We start from the raw sequence: 21,028 nt of genomic DNA on the forward strand, positions 1-21,028 counted from the left end.
TCCACGTTCACATATATATATAACACAAACAGTTAGGGTCCCAACACCAAGCCCTGTGGAACACCACTTGAAACAACTATCCATTTGCAAGGGCAACCATTGAACATTACCCTTTGTTTCCTGTTACTAAGCCAACCTTTGAACCAGTTTGCTAAATTACCCTGTATCCCATTGGCTTTTTTTTTTACCAATCTGTCATGCGGGACCTTGTCAAATACCTTGCTAAGATCCATGTACACAACATCCACTGCAATACCTTCATCAACCCTTCTTGTCACACCCTCAGAGTTCATTCACATTTGAGAGACTAGATCTTCCTTTAACAAATCCATGCTGACCATCCCTGACTAGTCCATGCCTTTCTATGTGACAGTTCATCCCATCTCCCAGGATTAATTCTACTAATTTGCCCACTACCGATGTACAACTAACTGGCCTATAACTGTTAGTCTTGGATCCCTTTTAAAACAATGGAACTATTTTTGCATTTCTCCAGTCCTCCGGTACCTTCCCTGCATCACATGAAGATTGGAAAATCCTCAGCAGCCTCGTAAACAATCCATCTGGCCCTGGCAACTTATCAACTTTCAAGAATTCCAACCCTTCGAGTACTTCCTCTCTCTGTATGATTATCCCATCCAATACTTCACAGTGTTCCTCATGGACTATTATATCTGCATCATTCCTTTCCTTTGCAAACAGAGAGACAAAATATTCATTTAATATCCTTCCCACAGCCTCTGCATCTACACATGATGTCCCTTCTTCATCTCTGATATGTCCCACCTTTTCCTTAACTAACCTTTTACCATTAATATATTGGTAAAACATCTTTGGGTTTTCTTTAACTTTACTTGCTAATCTATTTTCATGCCCTCTTTTTGATTTCCTTATTTACTTCATCCTTGCACTTCCTATATTCGCCTAGGCTACCTGCAGCGATTAGTTCTTTGTGCCTATCTTTGTTTGATCTTCCTCTATATTCCTCTAGACAACCAGGGGGGCCTAGATTTGACAGTACCACTATCATTCCTTTTTTTGGAGGGGACATGTCTACTTTGTATATTTAGGATCTCGTCTTTCAGTGCTTCCCACTGGTTTTCCACTGATTTATCCTCTAGCAGTGCTATCCAGTCCGCCTCAGACGAGTCCCTTCTCATTCCTGCAAAATTAGCCTTCCCCCAGTTCAATACTTTTGCTCCTGCTTTATCTCTGTCCTTTCCCGTGGTAATGCTAAATCTAACCGATTTGTGATCACTATCCCCGATATGGTCGCCAACTGTCACTTCATCCACTTAGAAACATAGAACCATAGAAAAACTACAGCACAATACAGGCCCTTCAGCCCACAAAGTTGTGCCGAACATGTCCCTACCTTAGCGATTACTAGGCTTACCTGTAACCCTCTATCTTACTAAGTTCCATGTACTTATCTAAAAGTCTCTTAAAAGACCCTATCGAATCCGCCTCCACCACCGTTGCTGGCAGCCCATTCCACGCACCCACCACCCTCTGAGTGAAAAACCTACCCCTCACATCTCCGCTGTACCTACTCCCCAGCACCTTAAACCCATGTCCTCTTGTGGCAACCATTTCAGCCCTAGGGAAAAGCCTCTGACTGTCCACTCGATCAATACCTCTCAACATCTTATACACCTCTATCAGGTCACCCCTCATCCTTCGTCTCACCAAGGAGAAAAGGCCGAGCTCACTCAACCTATCCTCATAAGGCATGCCCCCCCAACCCAGGCAACATCCTTGTAAATCTCCTCTGCACCCTTTCTATGGCTTCCACATCCTTCCTGCAATGAGGCGACCAGAACTGAGCACAGTACTCCAAGTGGGGTCTGACCAGGGTCCTATATAGCTGCAACATTATCTCACGACTCCTAAACTCAATTCCTCGATCGATGAAGGCCAGTACACCATACGCCTTCTTAACCACAGCCTCAACCTGCACAGCTGCTTTGAGCGTCCTATGAACTCGGACCCCAAGATCCTTCTGATCTTCCACTCTGTCAAGAGTCCTACCATTAATATTATATTCCGCCATCCCATTTGACCTGCCAAAATGAACCACCTCACACCTCCATCTGCCACTTCTACGCCCAGTCTTGCATCCTATCAATGTCTCGCTGCAACTTCTGACATCCCTCCACACTATCCACAACACCTCCAACCTTTGTGTCATCAGCAAACTTACCAACCCATCCCTCCACTTCCTCATCCAGGTCATTTATAAAAATCACAAAGAGTAAGGGTCCCAGAACAGATCCCTGGGGCACTCCATTGGTGACCGACCTCCATTCAGAATATGACCCACCTATAACCACTCTTTGCCTTCTGTGGGCAAGCCAGTTCTGGAACCACAAAGCAATGTCCCCTTGGATCCCATGCCCCCTCACTTTCTCAATAAGCCTTGCATGGGTCACCTTATCAAATGCCTTGCTGAAGTCCATATATACTACATCTACTGCTCTTCCTTCATCAATGTGTTTAGTCACATCCTCAAAAAATTCAATCAGGCTCGTAAGGCATGATCTGCCTTTGACTATTCTTAATCATACTATACCTCTCCAAATGTTCATAAATCCTGCCTCTCAGGATCTTCTCCATCAACTTACCAACCACTGAGTTTAGACTCACTGGTCTATAATTTCCAGAGCTATCTCTACTCCCTTTCTTGAATAAAGGGACAACATCCGCAATCCTCCAATCCTCCCCGGAACCTCTCCCGTCTCCATTGATGATGCAAAGATCATCGCCAGAGGCTCAGCAATCTCCTCCCTCGCCTCCCACAGTAGCCCGGGGTACATCTCATCCGGTCCCGGCGACTTATCTAACTTGATACTTTTCAAAAGCTCCAACACATCCTCTTTCTTAATATCTACATGCTCAAGCTTTTCGGTCCGCTGCAAGTCTGCACTACAACCACCAAGATCATTTTCCATAGTGAATACTGAAGTAAAATATTCATTAAGTACCTCTGCTATTTCTTCCGGTTCCTCCTGACAAACTTTCCCACCGTCACACTTCATAGGTCCTATTCTTTCACATCTTATCCTCTTGCTCTTCACATACTTGTAGAATGCCTTGGGGTTTTCCTTAATCCTGCCTGCCAAGGCCTTCTCATGACCCCTTCTGGCTCTCCTAATTTCTTTCTTAAGATCCTTCCTATTAGCTGTATACTCTTCTAGATCTCTAACATTACCTAGCTCCCTTAACCTTTTGTAAGCTTTTATTTTTTTCTTGACTAGATTCATTACAGCCTTTGTATACCACGGTTCCTGCAACCTACCATAACTTCCCTGTCTCATTGGAACGTTGCTATGCAGAACTCCAGACAAATATTCCCTGAAAATTTGCCACATTTCTTCCGTACATTTCCCTGAGAAAACCTCTTTCCAATTTAAGCCTCCAATTTCCTGCCTGATAGCCTCATAATTCCCCTTACTCTAATTAAACACTTTTCTAACTTGTCTGATCCTATCTCTCTCCAATGTTATTGTAAAGGAGATAGAATTATGATCACTATCTCCAAAATGCTCTTCCACTGAGAGATCTGACACCTGACCAGGTTCATTTCCCAATACCAAATCAAGTACAGCCTCTCCTCTTGTAGGCTTATCTACATACTGTGTCAAGAAACCCTCCTGAACACACCTAACAAACTCCTCCCCATCTACACCCCTTACTCTAGGGAGATTCCAATCAATATTTGTGAAATTAAAATCTCCCATCACGACAACTCTGTTATTATTACACCTTTCCAGGATCTGTTTCGCTATCTGCTCCTCAACATCCCTGTTACTTTTGGGCGGCCTATAGAAAACACCCAGTAAAGTTATTGACCCCTTCCTGTTCGTAACCTCCACCCACAGAGACTCCGTAGACAATCCCTCCATGGTGTCCATCTTTTCTGCAGCCGTGACACTATCTCTGATCAACAGTGCCACTCCCCCACCTCTTTTGCCTCCCTCCCTGTCCCTTCTGAAATATCTGAAACCCGGCACTTGAAGTAACCAGTCTTGTCCTTGAGTCATCCAAGTCTCCGTAATGGCCACCACATCATATTTCCAAGTAGTGATCCACGCTCTAAGCTCATCCACTTTGTTCACAACACTTGACCTTCTTCATTCCCCAAGACTAGGTCTAGAATTACATCTCCTCTCGGGTTTGTCACTAATTGGTTAAAACGATTTCCTGGACACACTGCACAAATTTTTCTCCCTCAGTGCTCCTTATATTGTTTGAATCCCAGTTGATATTGGGATAGTTAAAGTCTCCTATTATTGCCCTCTTATTATTTCAGGCAGAAATTTGTCTACATATTTGTTCGCGATCTCCCTTTCACTATTTGGGGGTCTAAAATAAACTCCCAGTAGTGTGACTGCACTTTTTTATTTCTAAGCTCAACACATAAAGCTTCATTTATTGATCTGTTCAGTATGTCTTCCCATCTCACAACTGGAATTGATTCTTTAACCATTAGTGCTATGCCCCTCCTTTTTCTATCTCCCATTCTATTGTGCCTGAAAATTCTATAACCAGGGATATGAGCTACCAATTTTGTCCCTCCTTTAGCCAGATTTCTGTTATGGCAATGACATCATGCTGCCATGTGTCTATCTGTGCGCTTAACTCAGCTACCTTGTTTGTAATACACCTTGCACTGAAGTTTAACCTCTTCAATTTTCCTTATTGGACACTTTGGAAACTTTGCTTCCTCCTGTAATTTCAAGTCTAAGACTAGATTTTCTACATCACCAGCTAATGTTCTACCTTCATTTTCCTGATCTGAGTCTAACCTATTTGATCCTACTCCTGGGATCTCATCCCCCTGCCACATTAACTTAAATACTCCCCAACAGAAGTACCAACAACCTCCGCAAGGACATTGGTCCCAGCTCTGCCAGGGTGCAACCCGTCCGATTTGTACAGGTCCTACCTTCCCTAGAACTAGTCCCAATGCCTCAAGAATCCGAATCCTTCCTAACTACATCATCTCTCCAGCTACATGATCATTTGGTCTATCTTCCTAGTCCAGTTCTCGCTAGTGTATGGAACTCTGAGTAAGCCTGAGATTACTACATTTGGGGTCCTTGCTTTATCTCCTAACTTCCAGCATTCAGCTTGCAGGTCCTCATCCCTTAGTTTACCTATGTCAATACTACCAATGTGTACTACGACCACTGGCTGTTCTCCTTCCCTCCCCACAATGACTTGCAGCAGCTCCAGGACATCCTGGACCCTGCCACCAGGGAGTAACATGCCATCCGTAATTCACGATTGTGGATACAGAATACTCTGTCTGTGCTCCTAATTACTGAATCTCCTATCACTATTGCCCCACCACTTGTTTTCCCCCGCCCCATTGAGCAGCAGAGCCACCCTCGGTGCCATCAACTTGGCTACTGCTGCTTCCCGAGAGCCACCCGCCCCCGCCCTCCCCTGTCCACCACCCCTCCCTACAGCATTCAAAGTGGCATGTCTGTTTGAGAAGGGGAATGATCACAGGGCAACTCCTGCATTACCTTACTGAGTCTTTTACTGTTCCTGATGGTCATCCATTTCCTCATTCCCTTTCTGCCTGTGCAATCCTCACCTGTGGTGTGACCACCTCGCTAAATGAGCTACCACAACTTGCTTAGCACCGCAGCGAGTCCACCCACAGCTCCAGCTCCAAAATCCGGTTAGCTAGAAGCTGCATTTGGACACACCTTCTGCACATGCTCATCAGGGCTGCTAGAAGCGACCCTTATTTCCCACATAGTGCAGGAGGAACATATCAGATGTCTAAGATCTCCTGCCATGGATGTCCCTCTCCACTAAACTACTTGCTCCCTTAAAAAAATTATGTTAGCCAAGGACCTATTTGCATTAGAATAATATAGAATAGAATCCCTACAGTGCAGGAGGAGGCCATTTGGACCATCAAGCCTGCACCAATAACAATTCCACCCAGGCCCTATCCTGGAACCCCATATATTTACCCTGCTAGTCCCCCTGACACTAACGGGCAATTAAGCATGTCCAATCAACCAAACCTGCACATCCTTGGAATGTGGGAGGAAACCGGAGCACCCGGAGGAAATTCACGCAGACACAGGGAGGATATGCAAACTCCACACAGACAGTCACCCGAAGTCGGAATTGAACCCGGGTCCCTGGCGCTATGAGGCAGCAGTGCTAACCACTGTGCCACCACGCCATTAGCTAGGTACCTTGTTTCGGTCAAGCACTTTTATTATAAATGTACAATGCCATTCTATACTTCTTTTTGTCCCTGCCTCAGTTTTAAATAAGAAAATACTCACCAGGGCTTACTCACCAATCAGCTACTTTGGTTGTGAAGTCGGGAATGGGTTAATGAACCTCAATACTCGAAGTGTCACAGTGACCTCTGTGATATTTAGAGCTTGTGAGAGAAATACTGTAGAACTCATGTTTATGTTAGGGTGTTTTCATGCTCATGTATCCAAGAACAGATAAGAGCACAGCTGTCGAATGTTTTTCTGTTCAAGAATGTGGCTAATCCGCCATTTTGTATTCTTTAATTATGTATTGCTGTGTAACAATGGAAGCCTACATCTAGGCCTTTTGTAACGTGTAATGATACCTTCATATATATTCATCATAAGCTGTACCGATATACATTATACAAGTACCTACGAACGTATATAAGTTGTTGTATGCCAATTAACTTGTTTGTGCGAAGACTGTAACTTTGTACGTTAGTAAGATACCAACCAGTGCTCACAGAGAACAACAACACTCACGGCCTTGGGATAACCGTGAAGAAAACGCCAAGACAGCAAGGTTCACACAGGAAGATGTGCAACTACCTGGGAACCTGTGAGGCCTGGGAAACTGCGTACGTGCAAGGTGGGGTATAAATATATGTGTTTAGCCTGTATTTGCTGAGACATCGGAGGCCATGTTAGGCATCGGACGGTCTCCCACAATTGTGCAAATAAACCAAAGTATTTTGACCTACGAATAGACTCAGAGGTATCTTTACCTGCGACAGTTGGTCCCACATTATTTTCTGAATTCTGTTCCCAGAAGAGTGCCCTCGCAGGTCCAGTGCTCTCTGCTTCCAAAGCTGAGTGAGGGTCCTGCGCCTCGTGCTCCCTTCTGCTCCCAGAATAGTGTCCCTCGCAGGTCCAGGGCTCTCTGCTCCCCAAAGGTATTCGAGCACCCTGAAACTCGCACTACCTTTACCCTCTGCTCCCTAAAGGTAAGTAACCACCAGGGCCACTCAACCTCAGACCTCATTAGAACTTTGATTAAATCATGAACAGAGGAGTTGAATTCCAGAGGTGTGATATGACTACACTTGGCAATGAGGCAGCTTTGACCATGTGGCATCAAGGAGCCCAAGTATCATTGAAGTCAATGGAATACTTGCAGCCAGTCCCCACAACACAGGGAGTGGAGAGAGAATGGGGATGTGTTATTGATCTCACTGTGGATTGACCATATCCATATTTCAAGGTGCCAACTCTTTGCGAGCTATGTATAGTATGATTTGTACAGATAGCATGCAAAACAATACTTTTCACTGCATCTCGTGACATGTGACAATTAAAAATCAAATCATAAAAAAAGTGGGAATACTCTCCTCTGGGTGGAATTAAACCCAGCATCAAAGAAGACTTGTGGAAGCCAGTCATCTCAGACCCAGAACAGTAGGGCTTCCTAATGACCTTCCTTCTAACATAAAGTCAGAAATAAGAATGTTTGCTGATGATTGCACTATATTCAGTTCCATTCCCAACTGATCAAATAATGAAGCAGTCCATGCTTGCATGCAGGATGACAATATTCAAGCTTGAGCTAATGAGCAGAAAGTAACAATCAGCCATACAACTTCAGCCAATGACAATCTCCAAGAAGACAGATTTTAACCATCTGCCTCTGAAATTCAACAGCATTAACCAAGACCGACATATTGAATGCCCAATATGATTAATGACCAGAAGACTTAACTGGGACAACCATCTAAACATTGCGACCACACAAGCAGGGTGAGAATTCTGCTGCGAGTAACTCACCTTCTGAACCCCCAACACTCCTCTCTCCCAAATCCTGTCCACCATCTACAAAGCAGAACTCGGGAGGATGTTGGAATATTTCCCTTGACTGGATGAGGACAGCTCCAACAACATTCAAAAAGATAAAGGGCATCCAGAATAAAACAGCTTGCTGATTGGCACCCCTATTCATCACCTTAACTATTCATTCCATCCACCACAGCCTGCAGTGTCCCCCACTATTAGATGCACTGCAACAACTCACCAGGGCTGCTTCGACAGCACCTCCCAAACTGGTAATCTCTACCACCAGAACAAGGGCAGCAGAGGTACAGAACACAAGTTCTGCAAGTTTTCCCTACAAGTCACAAACCATCCCAACCTAGAACTACAGCGCCCTTCCTTACCTGCAACTGGGTCAATATCTTGAACTCCCTCCCTTAGTAAAGCAGGCAGGTGAAGATCAACAGGAAGTGGTGATTGTGGACTTGGGAGAAGGAAGATCCCATGAAGTTCCACAGTTGTGGGATATTAAATCTGAAACATGTGTGTACAAACTCCCTGCCAAGCTTCCCTTGTTTCTCTGTCATTGTACCTTCTCATGTCTTTCAGGATCCTGTGACTGGTCATCAGTTTCCTCATCATCTTCCCTGTCTGAGGATGCTTCGTACTCCACTAAATCCTCAGTGATCAGAGCCTTCTCCATCTGCAGTGCCAGGCTGTGAAAAGCCCAACCAATCACCACAATTGGGGCATATTGAAGTGCCTCACTGGAATGATCCAGGCACCAGAAGCTCATCTTAAGCAGAACTATGGTTTGCTCAATGGTAGCTCAGATTGTCACATGACTGATATTTAACTTCTCCTCAACTTTCATCTGAGGGTTACTCACAAGAGGAACATCTCCTTAATGGGTAGCACTTGTTGCCAAAAATTTAACCTTGAAGGATTAGAGTGTGAGTGAAAAGCTCCGAAACCTGGGCACGCCTGAATATATAGGTGTCATGGCTGCTTCACTTTCACACACCGACAAGATCAGTGACCTTTGCGCATGAGCAGTAGGAGAGACCTTATCCTGAGCGAGACAAAGCCTATTGGCTATAATGGATTGGGAAATGTTACTTAAAGGGGTGACAGTGGGTAGGCAATGGCAAACATTCAAAGAGCACATTGGTGAGTGAACTGCAACAATTGTTCATTCCTGTATGGTACAAAAGTAAAACCATGACATACAGGGGGAATTAAAGATCGTATTAGAGCCAAGGAAGAGGCATACAAATTGGCCAGAAAAAAACAATGGACTTGAGGATTGAGAGCAGTTTAGAATTCAGCAAAGGAGGACCAAGGAATTGATTAAGAAGGGGAAAATAGAACAAGAGAGTAAGCTTGTGGGAAACATTAAAACTGACTGTAAATGTTTCGATAAGTATGTGAAGAGAAAAAAATTGGTGAATAAAAAATGTACTCTGACACAAATTTTTAATTCCTTTCTGTCACGGGGAAAGTGCCAGAGGACTGGAGGACAGCTAATGTTGTTCCACTTTTTAAGAAGGGTGGTAGAAATGAACCAGGAACTTACAGATTGGTGAGCTTCACATCAGTGGTTGGGAAACTATTGGATAAAATTCTAAGAGAGAGAATTAATCTGCACTTGGAAAAGTATGGGTTAATTAGGGATAAGCACAGCTTATAAGCACAGATGATCCTCCTCATCTGAGCAGACCCTGTGTTGATCTTGCGACTCGGCTAATGTTGTCTACCTGATATGCTGTAGGAAAGGATGTCCTGAGGCATGGCACATTGGGGAGACCATGCAGATGCTACGACAACGGATGAATGAACACCGCTTGACAATTCACCAGACAGGAGTGTTCTCTTCCAGTCGGGGAACACTTCAGCAGTCACGGGCATTCAGCCTCTGATCTTCGGGTAAACGTTCTCCAAGGCGGCCTTCACGACACACGACAACACAGAATCACTGAGCAGAGACTGATAGCCAAGTTCCGCACATGAGGACGGCCTCAACCGGGATCTTGGATTCACGTCACACTATCTGTAACCCCCACGACTTGCCTGGACTTGCAAAATCTCACTAACTGTCCTGGCTGGAGACAATGCACGCATCGTTAACCTGTGCTTAACCCTCTCTCCATTCACATTGTCTGTACCTTTAAGACTTGATTACCTGTAAAGACTCGCATTCCAACCATTATTTTGTAAATTGAGTTTGTGTCTATATATGCCCTGTTTGTGAACACAACTCCTCGCTCACCTGAAGAAGGAGTGACACTCCGAAAGCTTGTGCTACCAAATAAACCTGTTGGACTTTTAACCTGATGTTGTGAGACTACTTACTGAGCTTACCCCAGTCCAAAGCCAGCATCTCAACATCTTAATCAGGGATAGTCATCATGGCTTTGTCAGAGGGAGGTCATGCCTAACACATTTGATAGAATTTTTCGAAAATGCGATTGAATATGTGGCTGAGGGAAGCGCAATTGATGTAGTTTATATGGATTTTAGTAAAGCCTTTGACAAAGTCTCACATGGGAGACTGATTGAGAAGGTTGAATTCAGGGAAACTTGGCGAGATGAATCAGAAACTGGCTTTGTAAGTAAGAAGGTGGTAAGAAGGTTGTCTGAGTGACTGGAGGCCGGTGTCCAGTGGCATACCACAAGATTCAGTGCTGGGTGCCTTATTGTTTGTTATATACATACATGATATAGATGATAATGTGGGCGGGGGTGGGGGGGAAATGACGAGCAAGTTTGTAGGTGACATCAAGCATGGTAGGGTGGTTAACAGTAAAGAGGTTCATTGGTGTTCATCTGACAGTAAGAAGCGTCCATAGCAAGCAATAATTAACAAAAAAAGGGTGCTCCGGTTTCCTCCCACAGTCCAAATGCATGCGGGTTAGGTTGATTGGCCATGATAAATTGCTCCTTAATGTCAGAGGGATTAGGACAGTAAATATGTGGGGTTACGGGGATAGGACAGGACCTGGGTGGGATTGTTGTCGGTGCAGGCTCGATGGGCCAAATGGCCTTCTTCTGAGCTGTAGATTCTATAATTCTACAATTTCACCAAGTAAATCCAAAGTAAAAAATCAGAATCATTGAAACCCTACAGTGCAGAAGGAGGCTATTCAGCCCATCGAGTCTACACTGACAACAATCCCACCCAGGCCCTATATCCATCACCCCACATATTTACCGCACCAATCCCTCTAACCTTTGCATCCTGGGCCACTAAGGGGCAATTTAGCATGGCCAATCAAACTAACCTGCACATCTCTGGACTGTTGGAGGAAACTGAAGCACCTGGAGGAAACCCATGCAGACACGGAGAGAATGTGCAAACTCTACATAGACAGTGACCCAAAACGGGAATTGAACCCAGGTTTGATAAAGATCCTTCATTACACAACGACTTGGGCCACACCCTAAGCCATAACTCATCCCCATCTGTGTCCGCTGACCATCACAGCATGTTGCCATTGGTTACATTGTAACAACAGGAAGATATAGATGGGTTGGTCAGATGGGCAGAGCAGTGGCAGATGGTATTTAACCCTGATAATTGCAAGGTGATGAACTTTGGAAAAAGTAACAAGACAAGGGAATATTAAATGAATGGCAGGACACTAGGAAGTACAGAGGAACAGAGGGATCTTGGGGTACTTATTCACAGATCCTTGAAAACAGAAGAGCAGGTGAACAGGGTAGTTAAGAAGGCATTTGGGACACTTGCTTTTATCAGTTATGGCATGGAGTATAAGAGCGCAGAGGTAATTTTCAAGCTGTACAGTGCGTTCGTTAGGCCACAGCTGGAGAACTGTGCAGTTCTGGTCACCTCATTATAGGAAGGATGTGATTGCACTAGAAGTGTACAGAGGAGATTCACTAGGATATTGCCTGGGATGAAGCATTTGAGCTATAAGGAGCGACTAGATAGGCTTGGATTGTTTTCGCTAGACCAAAGAAGGCTGAGGGGGGGACATGATTGAGGTGTACAAGATTATAAGTGGTATGGAAAGAGCGAGTAGGAAGCAGCTGTTCCCCTTGGTTGAGGGGTCAATCACAAGGGGCATAGTTTTAGGATAAGGGGCAAGATTTGAGAAAAAGAAATTCACTCAGAGGGTGGTGAGAATCTGGAATGCACTGCCTGGGAAGTTGGTGGAAGCCGGAAACCTTACAATCTTTAAAATGTATTTGGATGAGCACTTGAAACACCATAACATTCAAGGATGGCATTTAACCCTGTTAAGTGTGAGGTGATGAACTTTGGAAAAAGTAACAAGATGAGGGAGTATTAAATGAATGGCAGAACACTAGGAAGTTGAGTTTGTGTCTTTATATGCCCTGTTTGTGAACAGAACTCCCACTCACCTGACGAAGAAGCAGCGAGCGCTCCGAAAGCTAGTGGCTTTTGCTACCAAATAAACCTGTTGGACTGTAACCTGGTGTTGTGAGACTTCTTGCTGTGTTTACCCCAGTCCAACGCCGGCATCTCCACATCGACACTAAGAAGCTCAGAGGAACAGATGTATCTTGAGGTACTTATCCACAGATTTCTGAAGGTAGCAGTGCAGGTGAATAGGGTAGTAAAGGCGGCGTATGGGACACTTGCTTTCATCAGTTTCATAGCAAAAGTGCTGGAAAATGGGATTAGCGTGACTTTAGGGGTAGTTATTGTCAGGATGTGAAGATGCCGGCGTTGGACTGGGGTAAACTCAGCAAGAAGTCTCACAACACCAGGTTAAAGTCCAACAGGTTTATTTGGTAGCACAAGCCACAAGCTTTCAGAGCGCTGCACCTTCATCAGGTGAGTGGGATTTCAGTTCACAAACAGGGCATATAAAGACACAAACTCAATTTACAAAATAATGGTTGGAATGCGAGTCTTTACAGGTAATCAAGTCTTAAAGGTACAGACAATGTGAGTGGAGAGAGGGTTAAGCACAGGTTAAAGAGATGTGTATTGTCTACAGCCAGGACAGTTACTAACTCACAAACTCACTAACTGCCCTGGCTGGAGACAATACACATCTCTTTAACCTGTGCTTAACCCTCTCTCCACTCGCATTGTCTGTACTTTTAAGACTTGATTACCTGTAACGACTCGCATTCGAACCATTATTTTGTAAATTGAGTTTGTGTCTTTATATGCCCTGTTTGTGAATTGAAATCCCACTCACCTGATGAAGAAGCAGCGCTCCGAAAGCTAGTGGCTTGTGCTACCAAATAAACCTGTTGGATTTTAACCTGGTGTTGTGAGACTTCTTACTACAGTTATTGTCAGTGCAGACTTGATGGGCCGAAGGGTCTTTTCTGTGCCGTACAACTCTATAACTGTATGCCAAAAATCTTTGACAATGAGTCTCTTTTTTCAACAGTGCAGAATAAAGTGCAAGATAAAGTGTAAGATAAAGATTAAAGACCAATGTGAGAAATTGGAAAAAAATATTGATATTAAAGAGGATGAGAATGGAACAAGGGGAATAAACTAGAAAATAATACTGATAAAGCAACGGAATAGCAGTTGGGAACATTTTAAAATGTTGACTGGAGTGAAGGCAGAAAGTAACCACAGACAGCATTGGTGTTCAATTCTGCAAGAATAAAATTGAAAAATATTAGAAAAAATAATATGGAGGTAATGGAGAAACTGCAAAAATATGCAGAGGAATTATGCCAGATCCAGATTATAGCAGTTAGGAAAGTTTGAATACAGCTGGTGCTCTTTTTTCTAGAAAAGGGTGACATGATCAAAGTCTTCAAGATTGTGAAAAAAGGTTGACATGGAGGCATTGTTATTTCAAAGCATGACCATAAATATAAGTTAATCACTAATAAATTAAATAGGAAATTCAGGAGAAACTACAGTGAGTGGATAGAAAGAGGATACTGCTACCACAGAGAGTTGTTGAGGTGAATAGCCTCAGTGGGATGAATATGGACACCAGATAAGCATGTGAAGGACTAAGGTATGGAAGAATATGGTGATCAGGTTAGAAGAAAAAGGACTGAAGGTGCTCAGGTGTACTAGAATGCCTGACCTGGGTCTTTTGGTCAAAATAGCCTGCTTCAGTGTCTTAAACAACACTTTCTACTGCTTTGTAACGTTAGAAGGGCAGTTATTCCCATAGTTACAGATCATTCGAATTAAGATGTTTCAACTGATCACCATGAGCGTGGACTTCTTTTAACAGGGTTTATGAGGTTGAATGATATTCATACATGTTTTACTGGGTTGACATTTTCTGTGCAAGCTGCTTGACCATGAGTACACATTTAAATGGTATTACCAACCTTGTATGTCTGGCAGATACTTCTGGTATTGATCCACTTCACTGCTAAAAATAGCAAAGGCCAATCTTTTTAGAAGCATTGCTCGCTGTTCCAGTTCTGCCTCACGGCTCGCAAACAGGTTGAGTGAGCTGCTCTGTGCCACAGCAACTCGAGCTGTCGGAGTGAAAACCACAACCAGGTCAGGAAAAATGTCTCAGATACATTACAAGTCCCTATACCAATGTTTCCTCAGATGTTTGCTTAAGTCTTATGTCATTAACTTTCATCAGCTTCTGAGTCCTGATGAAAGGTTATTGACCCAAAATATTAACTTTGTTTCTTGCTCTGACTGCTGAATATTGCTAACAATTTGTATTATTTCATCAGTCTATTGTCCATTTCACTAACAGTTAAAGTGCTCTTATCAACAGGAATGTGCTGCAACTTCAGATCTTGTTTCACTGGAACATCATTATTTTCTTCCACTTCTTGGTAATGAAATATCTTTAAAGTTCATTCTTATTACTTTTTTAAAAAAAACACTGCTTTCAACTTCCAGTTTTATCAAGAAATTTGGAGAAAACAGAACAGAGTTCCAGAAAAACAGTAAATTTGGAAATATATCAGTAAAAGATGATTTATTTTGAATGCTTGACATAAAAGAAAAAACAAGAGATTTTCAGGCCTTAGACAATGTGGTTTGCTTCAATAGTTCTTGTTTATAAGGTATTTAGACCTTCATCTATTACTTTTACCTTATCCATTAATGAACTTTATCAATGCTCACATTTTAGCCGAGAGGTCACGCAACACCAGGTTATAGTCCAACAGGTTTATTTGCAATCACAAGCTTTCGGAGCGCCGCTCCTTCGTCAGGTAAAGGAGCTGACAAAGGAGCGGCTCTCGAAATTCAAACAAACCTGTTGGACTATAACCTGGTCTCGTGTGATCTGTCATCTTGTCCACCCCAGTCCAACACTGGCATCTCCACATTTTAGCTAATGATGAACTTAAGGACATAGTTTGCTTCTGCACTCTGCTGCATTACAGCAGCATCAGTAATAAGAGAAGTTTGTTAAACAGACTTTGAGCAATGCAACCAACAACATCAAGTGCATAAGCTGCCTCTGCTTCCAGAATCCAAATGTGGAGATGTTGAAGATGTTGGCATATGGAGGTGCGAATTTGGTCCCAATGACTGTTCCGTGTGTCTGGATGAAGAACTGGTTGTTGAAGGTGAAGACATTGTGGTCCAGAGTAGGATTCACATTCTAATCAGTATTCTGTAGCTTGATTTTGTGTCTCTGTGCCCTGTTTGAGAGCACATTTCCACTCCATCTGACGAAGGAGCATTGCTCCGAAAGCTAATGGTATTTGCTACCAAATAAACCTGTTAGACTTTAACCTGGTGTTGTTAAAACTCTTACTGTGTCCAGAATCCAACACATAGCTACAGGTGGGAAATGTATGTTATTGTGTACTGAGCATACTATGTAGAATCAGTGCAGAAAAGGCCATTCAGCCCATTGGGTCTGCACCAACTCTGACAGAGTATCTTATCAAGGCACTCTGCCCTGCCCTATCCACGTAACCCCACGCATTTGCCATGGCTCATCCATCTAACCTACACATCTTGGGACACTAAGGGGCAATTCAGCATGAGCAATCCATCTACCCTGCACATCTATGGACTGTGGTTGGAAACCGGAGCACCTGGAGGAACCCATGCAGAAATGGTGAGAATGTGCAAACTCCACATGGTTACCTGAGCTGGAATCAAACCTGGATCCCTGGTGCTGTGAGGTAGTAGTGCCAACCACTGTGCCACTATGCCGTCCTTAGTAGATTTAGTAGTGATCGTCCTAGATTTAAGGCCCCTAATTTCAGACTCCCACACAATGCCTATTCTAACAAATTCCTTCCTAATTTTGAATACCTTTAATAGATCATTCTTCAGTCTCCTGCATTTTTGAGAAAAGAGCGCCAACATCTTTAATCTTTCTGTATCTTCTTCTGTGTCTGTATATTCTTTTCATAGTATGGCAACTAGGAGCTGGTCTTTGAAAAGAGGGTCCAGATTGGAGGCAAGTGGGTGTGCAATTTGGTGTCCCCTCCATGCCAGCCCACTGGTAAAACCCCTATCTCAAGTCATTTTCAAAGAGGCTGGCTCAGGATCAGATTGATTGCCCACCATCAGCAAGCAGCCAATTAGATTTAATTAAGGGGCCTATAGAAGCCTCATTGCACACAAACTGGAATTTCCAGTCAGCTATGCAGACAGCCCATAGTAGTCTGGACCATGTTGTTGTGGGCTCAGGGCAGAAAGCACAATGGACCAAGTGACGGAACCCATATCCATTCCTTCGGATCCATAATGGTTGCTGGCAGTTGCTGTGACCCAGGAGGGTTTGCCCCTTGAAAATTATGGCCTGACAGCTCTGGCATTTTAAAGAATAAAATTAACTTCCTGCGCTTCTCTCCATCTCTATCCTCATATTGAATGCCAATCTGAGAAAGCTAGAGGGCCTCCCACTGGCCCTCCAATGTTGACAGCCTGCATGATTGAATGGCAGCCATCCTTGACCTCTAATTGACTGAAGCTTTGAAATGGGCGTGTCTAAAGATTGAGACCTGGAACGAGTCCCCAAGTCCAGTTCCTGACCCCAATTAAAATGCAGTCCTAGAAATCTGCTTTGTATTGTACTCAAGTCTAGTCTAAACCAAGGTTCTATACAAGGTTAATATAAATTCTGGCTTCTAAAGAAGTCATACTCAATTTGAAATGGTGGGCAGAATGTTATATTTTGACTAAGTATCAACTCAGACAGGAAAACTGGGGTTCCACTGCTGTCTTTACCTGCCAGTCAAAAAAGTCTTAGATGCAGTCCTATGATATCATGTTGGCCAGTGCCTGGGCACTGCTATGATACTGCCCAGGGATGATCCTCTTCCCCCCTGGGGGCTGTAGCTCTCGGTAGGGATCATTTGCTAGGTCCCTGTTGGTCCAGACCTATTGTAAACCCTGCCGGGGGAGGGAGGTCCTAACGTTGGGGAATAATTCAGCGGGGAAGCCCACAAATGAGGTGCAAAAATATGGTAATGGAGTTCCAGAACTTTCATGGTGGGAATCCCATGATGTCATTGGTGTGGACTCCTGTTGGATTCTCCACCCCCATTGGCTTTCCAGCCCGCTCAAAACAAAGGCTGAGAATCCCAGCCAGTAACTCTATTGCTCTCTCCACAGGTGCTGCCAGAGTATTTCAACAGTTTTTATTTAACATAAAAATGAACCCTGTGCCTTGATATTTTATAATATTAACTTGCACAACCATTCCTAGTGTTCTGTGTACCTATATTGCTAGATACCTTTGTTTTTCTACATCTTTTAGACTCTTATTATCCAAATATCTGCACATTCATCTTATTCCTCCTACCAAAATGTACCACCTTGGTGCTCACATGCAAAGGTCCTAAAATGTGACAGCAGATATTAGCATATAGGATCTTATAGGAATTGACAAAAACAATTTCAAATGGTCTCTTTATTAGCATAAGAAATGATCACTTTCTAGCAGTTGCATTTATTGTTCTAATCATTCCATATTTGACTGATAAAAGTCTCCCTCAATATTGGAAAAGGTAAACCCCGTGGGTCTTTACTGCAAGTGCTATCTGATATTGGTGTGTCAGCTTCGGCACAGAGAGCTGTTGATAACAAAACTCAGCCTGGAAAATTGGAGAGAAAAAGCGCCACTGGAAGTGTAATATAGACAGAGTGGGCAAAAAAGGCAAATTAAAAGACAAAATGGAATAGAGTTCAACATTTACAGGTGTGTAAAAAAAAGGAGGCGAGGTACAAACAGCAAGAAAATCTCACCCGGCCCGAGGCTCAATCCACAAACTATAGGCCCAATAACAATTTCAAGCATGACGATCAAAATTGTACATATAATAAAATAAGGGTTTCAAATTAAACAGTTAAAATAACTCTAACGCCAAACTTCATTAACATTACTTTGTTCAAATTTCTGAAAAGTTGCTCATCATAAAGTCAACATATATAGATAAGAAAAAATATCTTGCGCTGATATTAACTCACCTCATGATGCCTAAACATAGCAACACTGACGAGTTTCATCTCCCCGGACCGAGAATAACTGACGCTAAAATGCCCCTACTATCTTCTGTGGGAGTTCACCTCCATTATCCTGAAGGAAGTTTAGATCCTATCCCATGCGGACATGAAGATTGCGCTGGACGAAATATACACCACTACAAATAGCCTTGAGACGAAACGTCCCAAAGTTTTGTTCATCATGGCCGGGGACTTCAATCAGGCCAAGCTCAAGAGCTTACTACCAGAGGCCCAAATATCCTAGACTACTGCTACACAAATATCAAACGTGCCTACCGCTCTATTTCCCGCCCACACTTTGGCAAATCAGACCACAAGGCTATGCTCCTGCTCCCAGCTTACAAGCAAAAACTGAAGCGGGCGAATCCATCAAACAAAGTTGTGCAACGTTGGTCTTAGGAATCGGATGATCTCCTATGGGACTGCTTAGAGTCAGTGGACTGGTCAGTATTTAAAAACTCTGCGACCAGCCTGAACGAATACGCCACTATAGTAACTGACTTCATTAGTAAGTGTGTAGACGACTGTGTGCAAAAAAAGCAAATACGCATGTTTCCCAACCAGAAACCATGGATGAACAGGGATATCCACTGCTTGCTGAAGTCTAGGTCTGAGGCGTTCAAATCAGGTGACCCTGACCTATACAAGAAAGCCAGATATTATCTAAGGAGATCCACCAAAGATGCCAAAAGACAGTACCAGACCAAGCTAGAGTCTCAGGCTAGCCACACAGTCCCCCGCTGACTATAGAGCATAGAACATAACAGCGCAGTACAGGCCCTTCGGCCCTCGATGTTGCGCCGACCTGTGAAACAAATCTAAAGCCCATCTAACCTACACTATTCCAATATCATCCATATGTTTATCGAATGACCCTTTAAATACCCTTAATGTTGACGAGTCCACTACTGTTGCAGGCAGGACATTCCACGCCCTTACTACTCTCTGAGTAAGGAACCTACCTCTGACAGCTGTCCTATATCTATCGCCCCTCAATTTAAAGCTATGTCCCCTCATGCTAGCCATCACCATCCGAGGAAAAAGGCTGACACTGTTCACCCTATCTAATCCTCAGATCATCTTGTATGCCTCTATTAAGTCACCTCTTAACCTTTTTCTCTAACAGGGGATTGGAGTTTAAGAGCCGTGGGGTTATGCTGCAACTGTACAGGACCTTGGTGAGACCACATTTGGAATATTGTGTGCAGTTCTGTTCACCTCACTTTAAGAAGGATGTGGAAGCGCTGGAAAGAGTGCAGAGGAGATTTACCAGGATGCTGCCTGGTTTGGAGGGTAGGTCTTATGAGGAAAGGTTGAGGGAGCTAGGGCTGTTCTCTCTGGAGCGGAGGAGGCTGAGGGGAGACTTAATAGAGGTTTATAAAATGATGAAGGGGATAGATAGAGTGAACGTTCAAAGACTATTTCCTCGGGTGGATGGAGCTATTACAAGGGGGCATAACTATAGGGTTCGTGGTGGGAGATACAGGAAGGATATCAGAGGTAGGTTCTTTACGCAGAGAGTGTTTGGGGTGTGGAATGGACTGCCTGCAGTGATAGTGGAGTCAGACACTTTAGGAACATTTAAGCGGTTATTGGATAGGCACATGGAGCACACCAGGATGATAGGGAGTGGGATAGCTTGATCTTGGTTTCAGATAAAGCTCGGCACAACATCGTGGGCCGAAGGGCCTGTTCTGTGCTGTACTGTTCTATGTTCTATGTTCTCTAACGAAAACAGCCTCAAGTCACTCAGCCTTTCCTCATAAGACCTTCCCACCATACCAGGCAACATCCTGGTAAATCTCCTCTGCACCCTTTCCAATGCTTCCACATCCTTCCTATAATGCGGCGACCAGAACTGTACGCAATATTCCAAGTGCGGCCGCACCAGAGTTTTGTACAGCTGCAACATGACATCATGGCTCCGAAACTCAATCCCTCTACCAATAAAAGCTAACACACTGTACGCCTTCTTAACAACCCTATCAACCTGGGTGCCAACTTTCAAGGATCTGTGCACATGGACACCGAGATCTCTCTGGTCATCCACACTACCAAGTATCTTACCATTAGCCCAGTGCTCTGTATTCCTGTTACTCCTTCCAAAGTGAATCACCTCACACTTTTCCGCATTAAACGCCATTTGCCACCTCTCAGCCCAGCTCTGCAGCTTATCTATGTCCCCCTGTAACCTGCAACATCCTTCCGCACTGTCCACAACTCCACCGACTTTAGTGTCATCCGCAAATTTACTAACCCATCCTTCTACACCCTCATCCAGGTCGTTTATAAAAATGACAAACTGCAGCAGCCCCAAAACAGATCCTTGCGATACACCACTAGTAACTGAACGCCAGGATGAATATTTCCCATCAACCTCTGTCTTCTTACAGCTCGCCAATTTCTGATCCAAACCGCAAAATCACCCTCAATCCCATGCCTCCGTATTTTCTGCAATAGCCTACCGTGGGGAACCTTATCAAACGCTTTACTGAAATCCATATACACCACATCAACTGCTTTACCCTCATCCACCTCTTTGGTCACCTTCTCAATGAACTCAATA

General features: G+C 43.8%; 1 protein-coding gene across 8 annotated transcripts in view; it reads right to left on the bottom strand.

Annotated features, from left to right (window-relative positions):
• Nucleotides 1-21,028, bottom strand: part of dop1a (DOP1 leucine zipper like protein A) — a 352,103-nt gene that overhangs the window by 27,886 nt on the left and 303,189 nt on the right. For all 8 annotated transcript variants that reach the window (XR_013499663.1, XR_013499664.1, XM_078230041.1 and 5 more), the window contains one exon: nt 14,349-14,501. Coding sequence is in view for 6 of the 8 variants with exons in the window: in XM_078230041.1 (XP_078086167.1) it covers nt 14,349-14,501 (153 nt within the window). In the remaining 2 variants the exon portion in view is untranslated. The remainder of the gene's footprint in view (nt 1-14,348; nt 14,502-21,028) is intronic.

Source organism: Mustelus asterias, chromosome 15 (genome assembly GCF_964213995.1).
Source record: "Mustelus asterias chromosome 15, sMusAst1.hap1.1, whole genome shotgun sequence".
Classification (NCBI taxonomy): domain Eukaryota; kingdom Metazoa; phylum Chordata; class Chondrichthyes; order Carcharhiniformes; family Triakidae; genus Mustelus; species Mustelus asterias.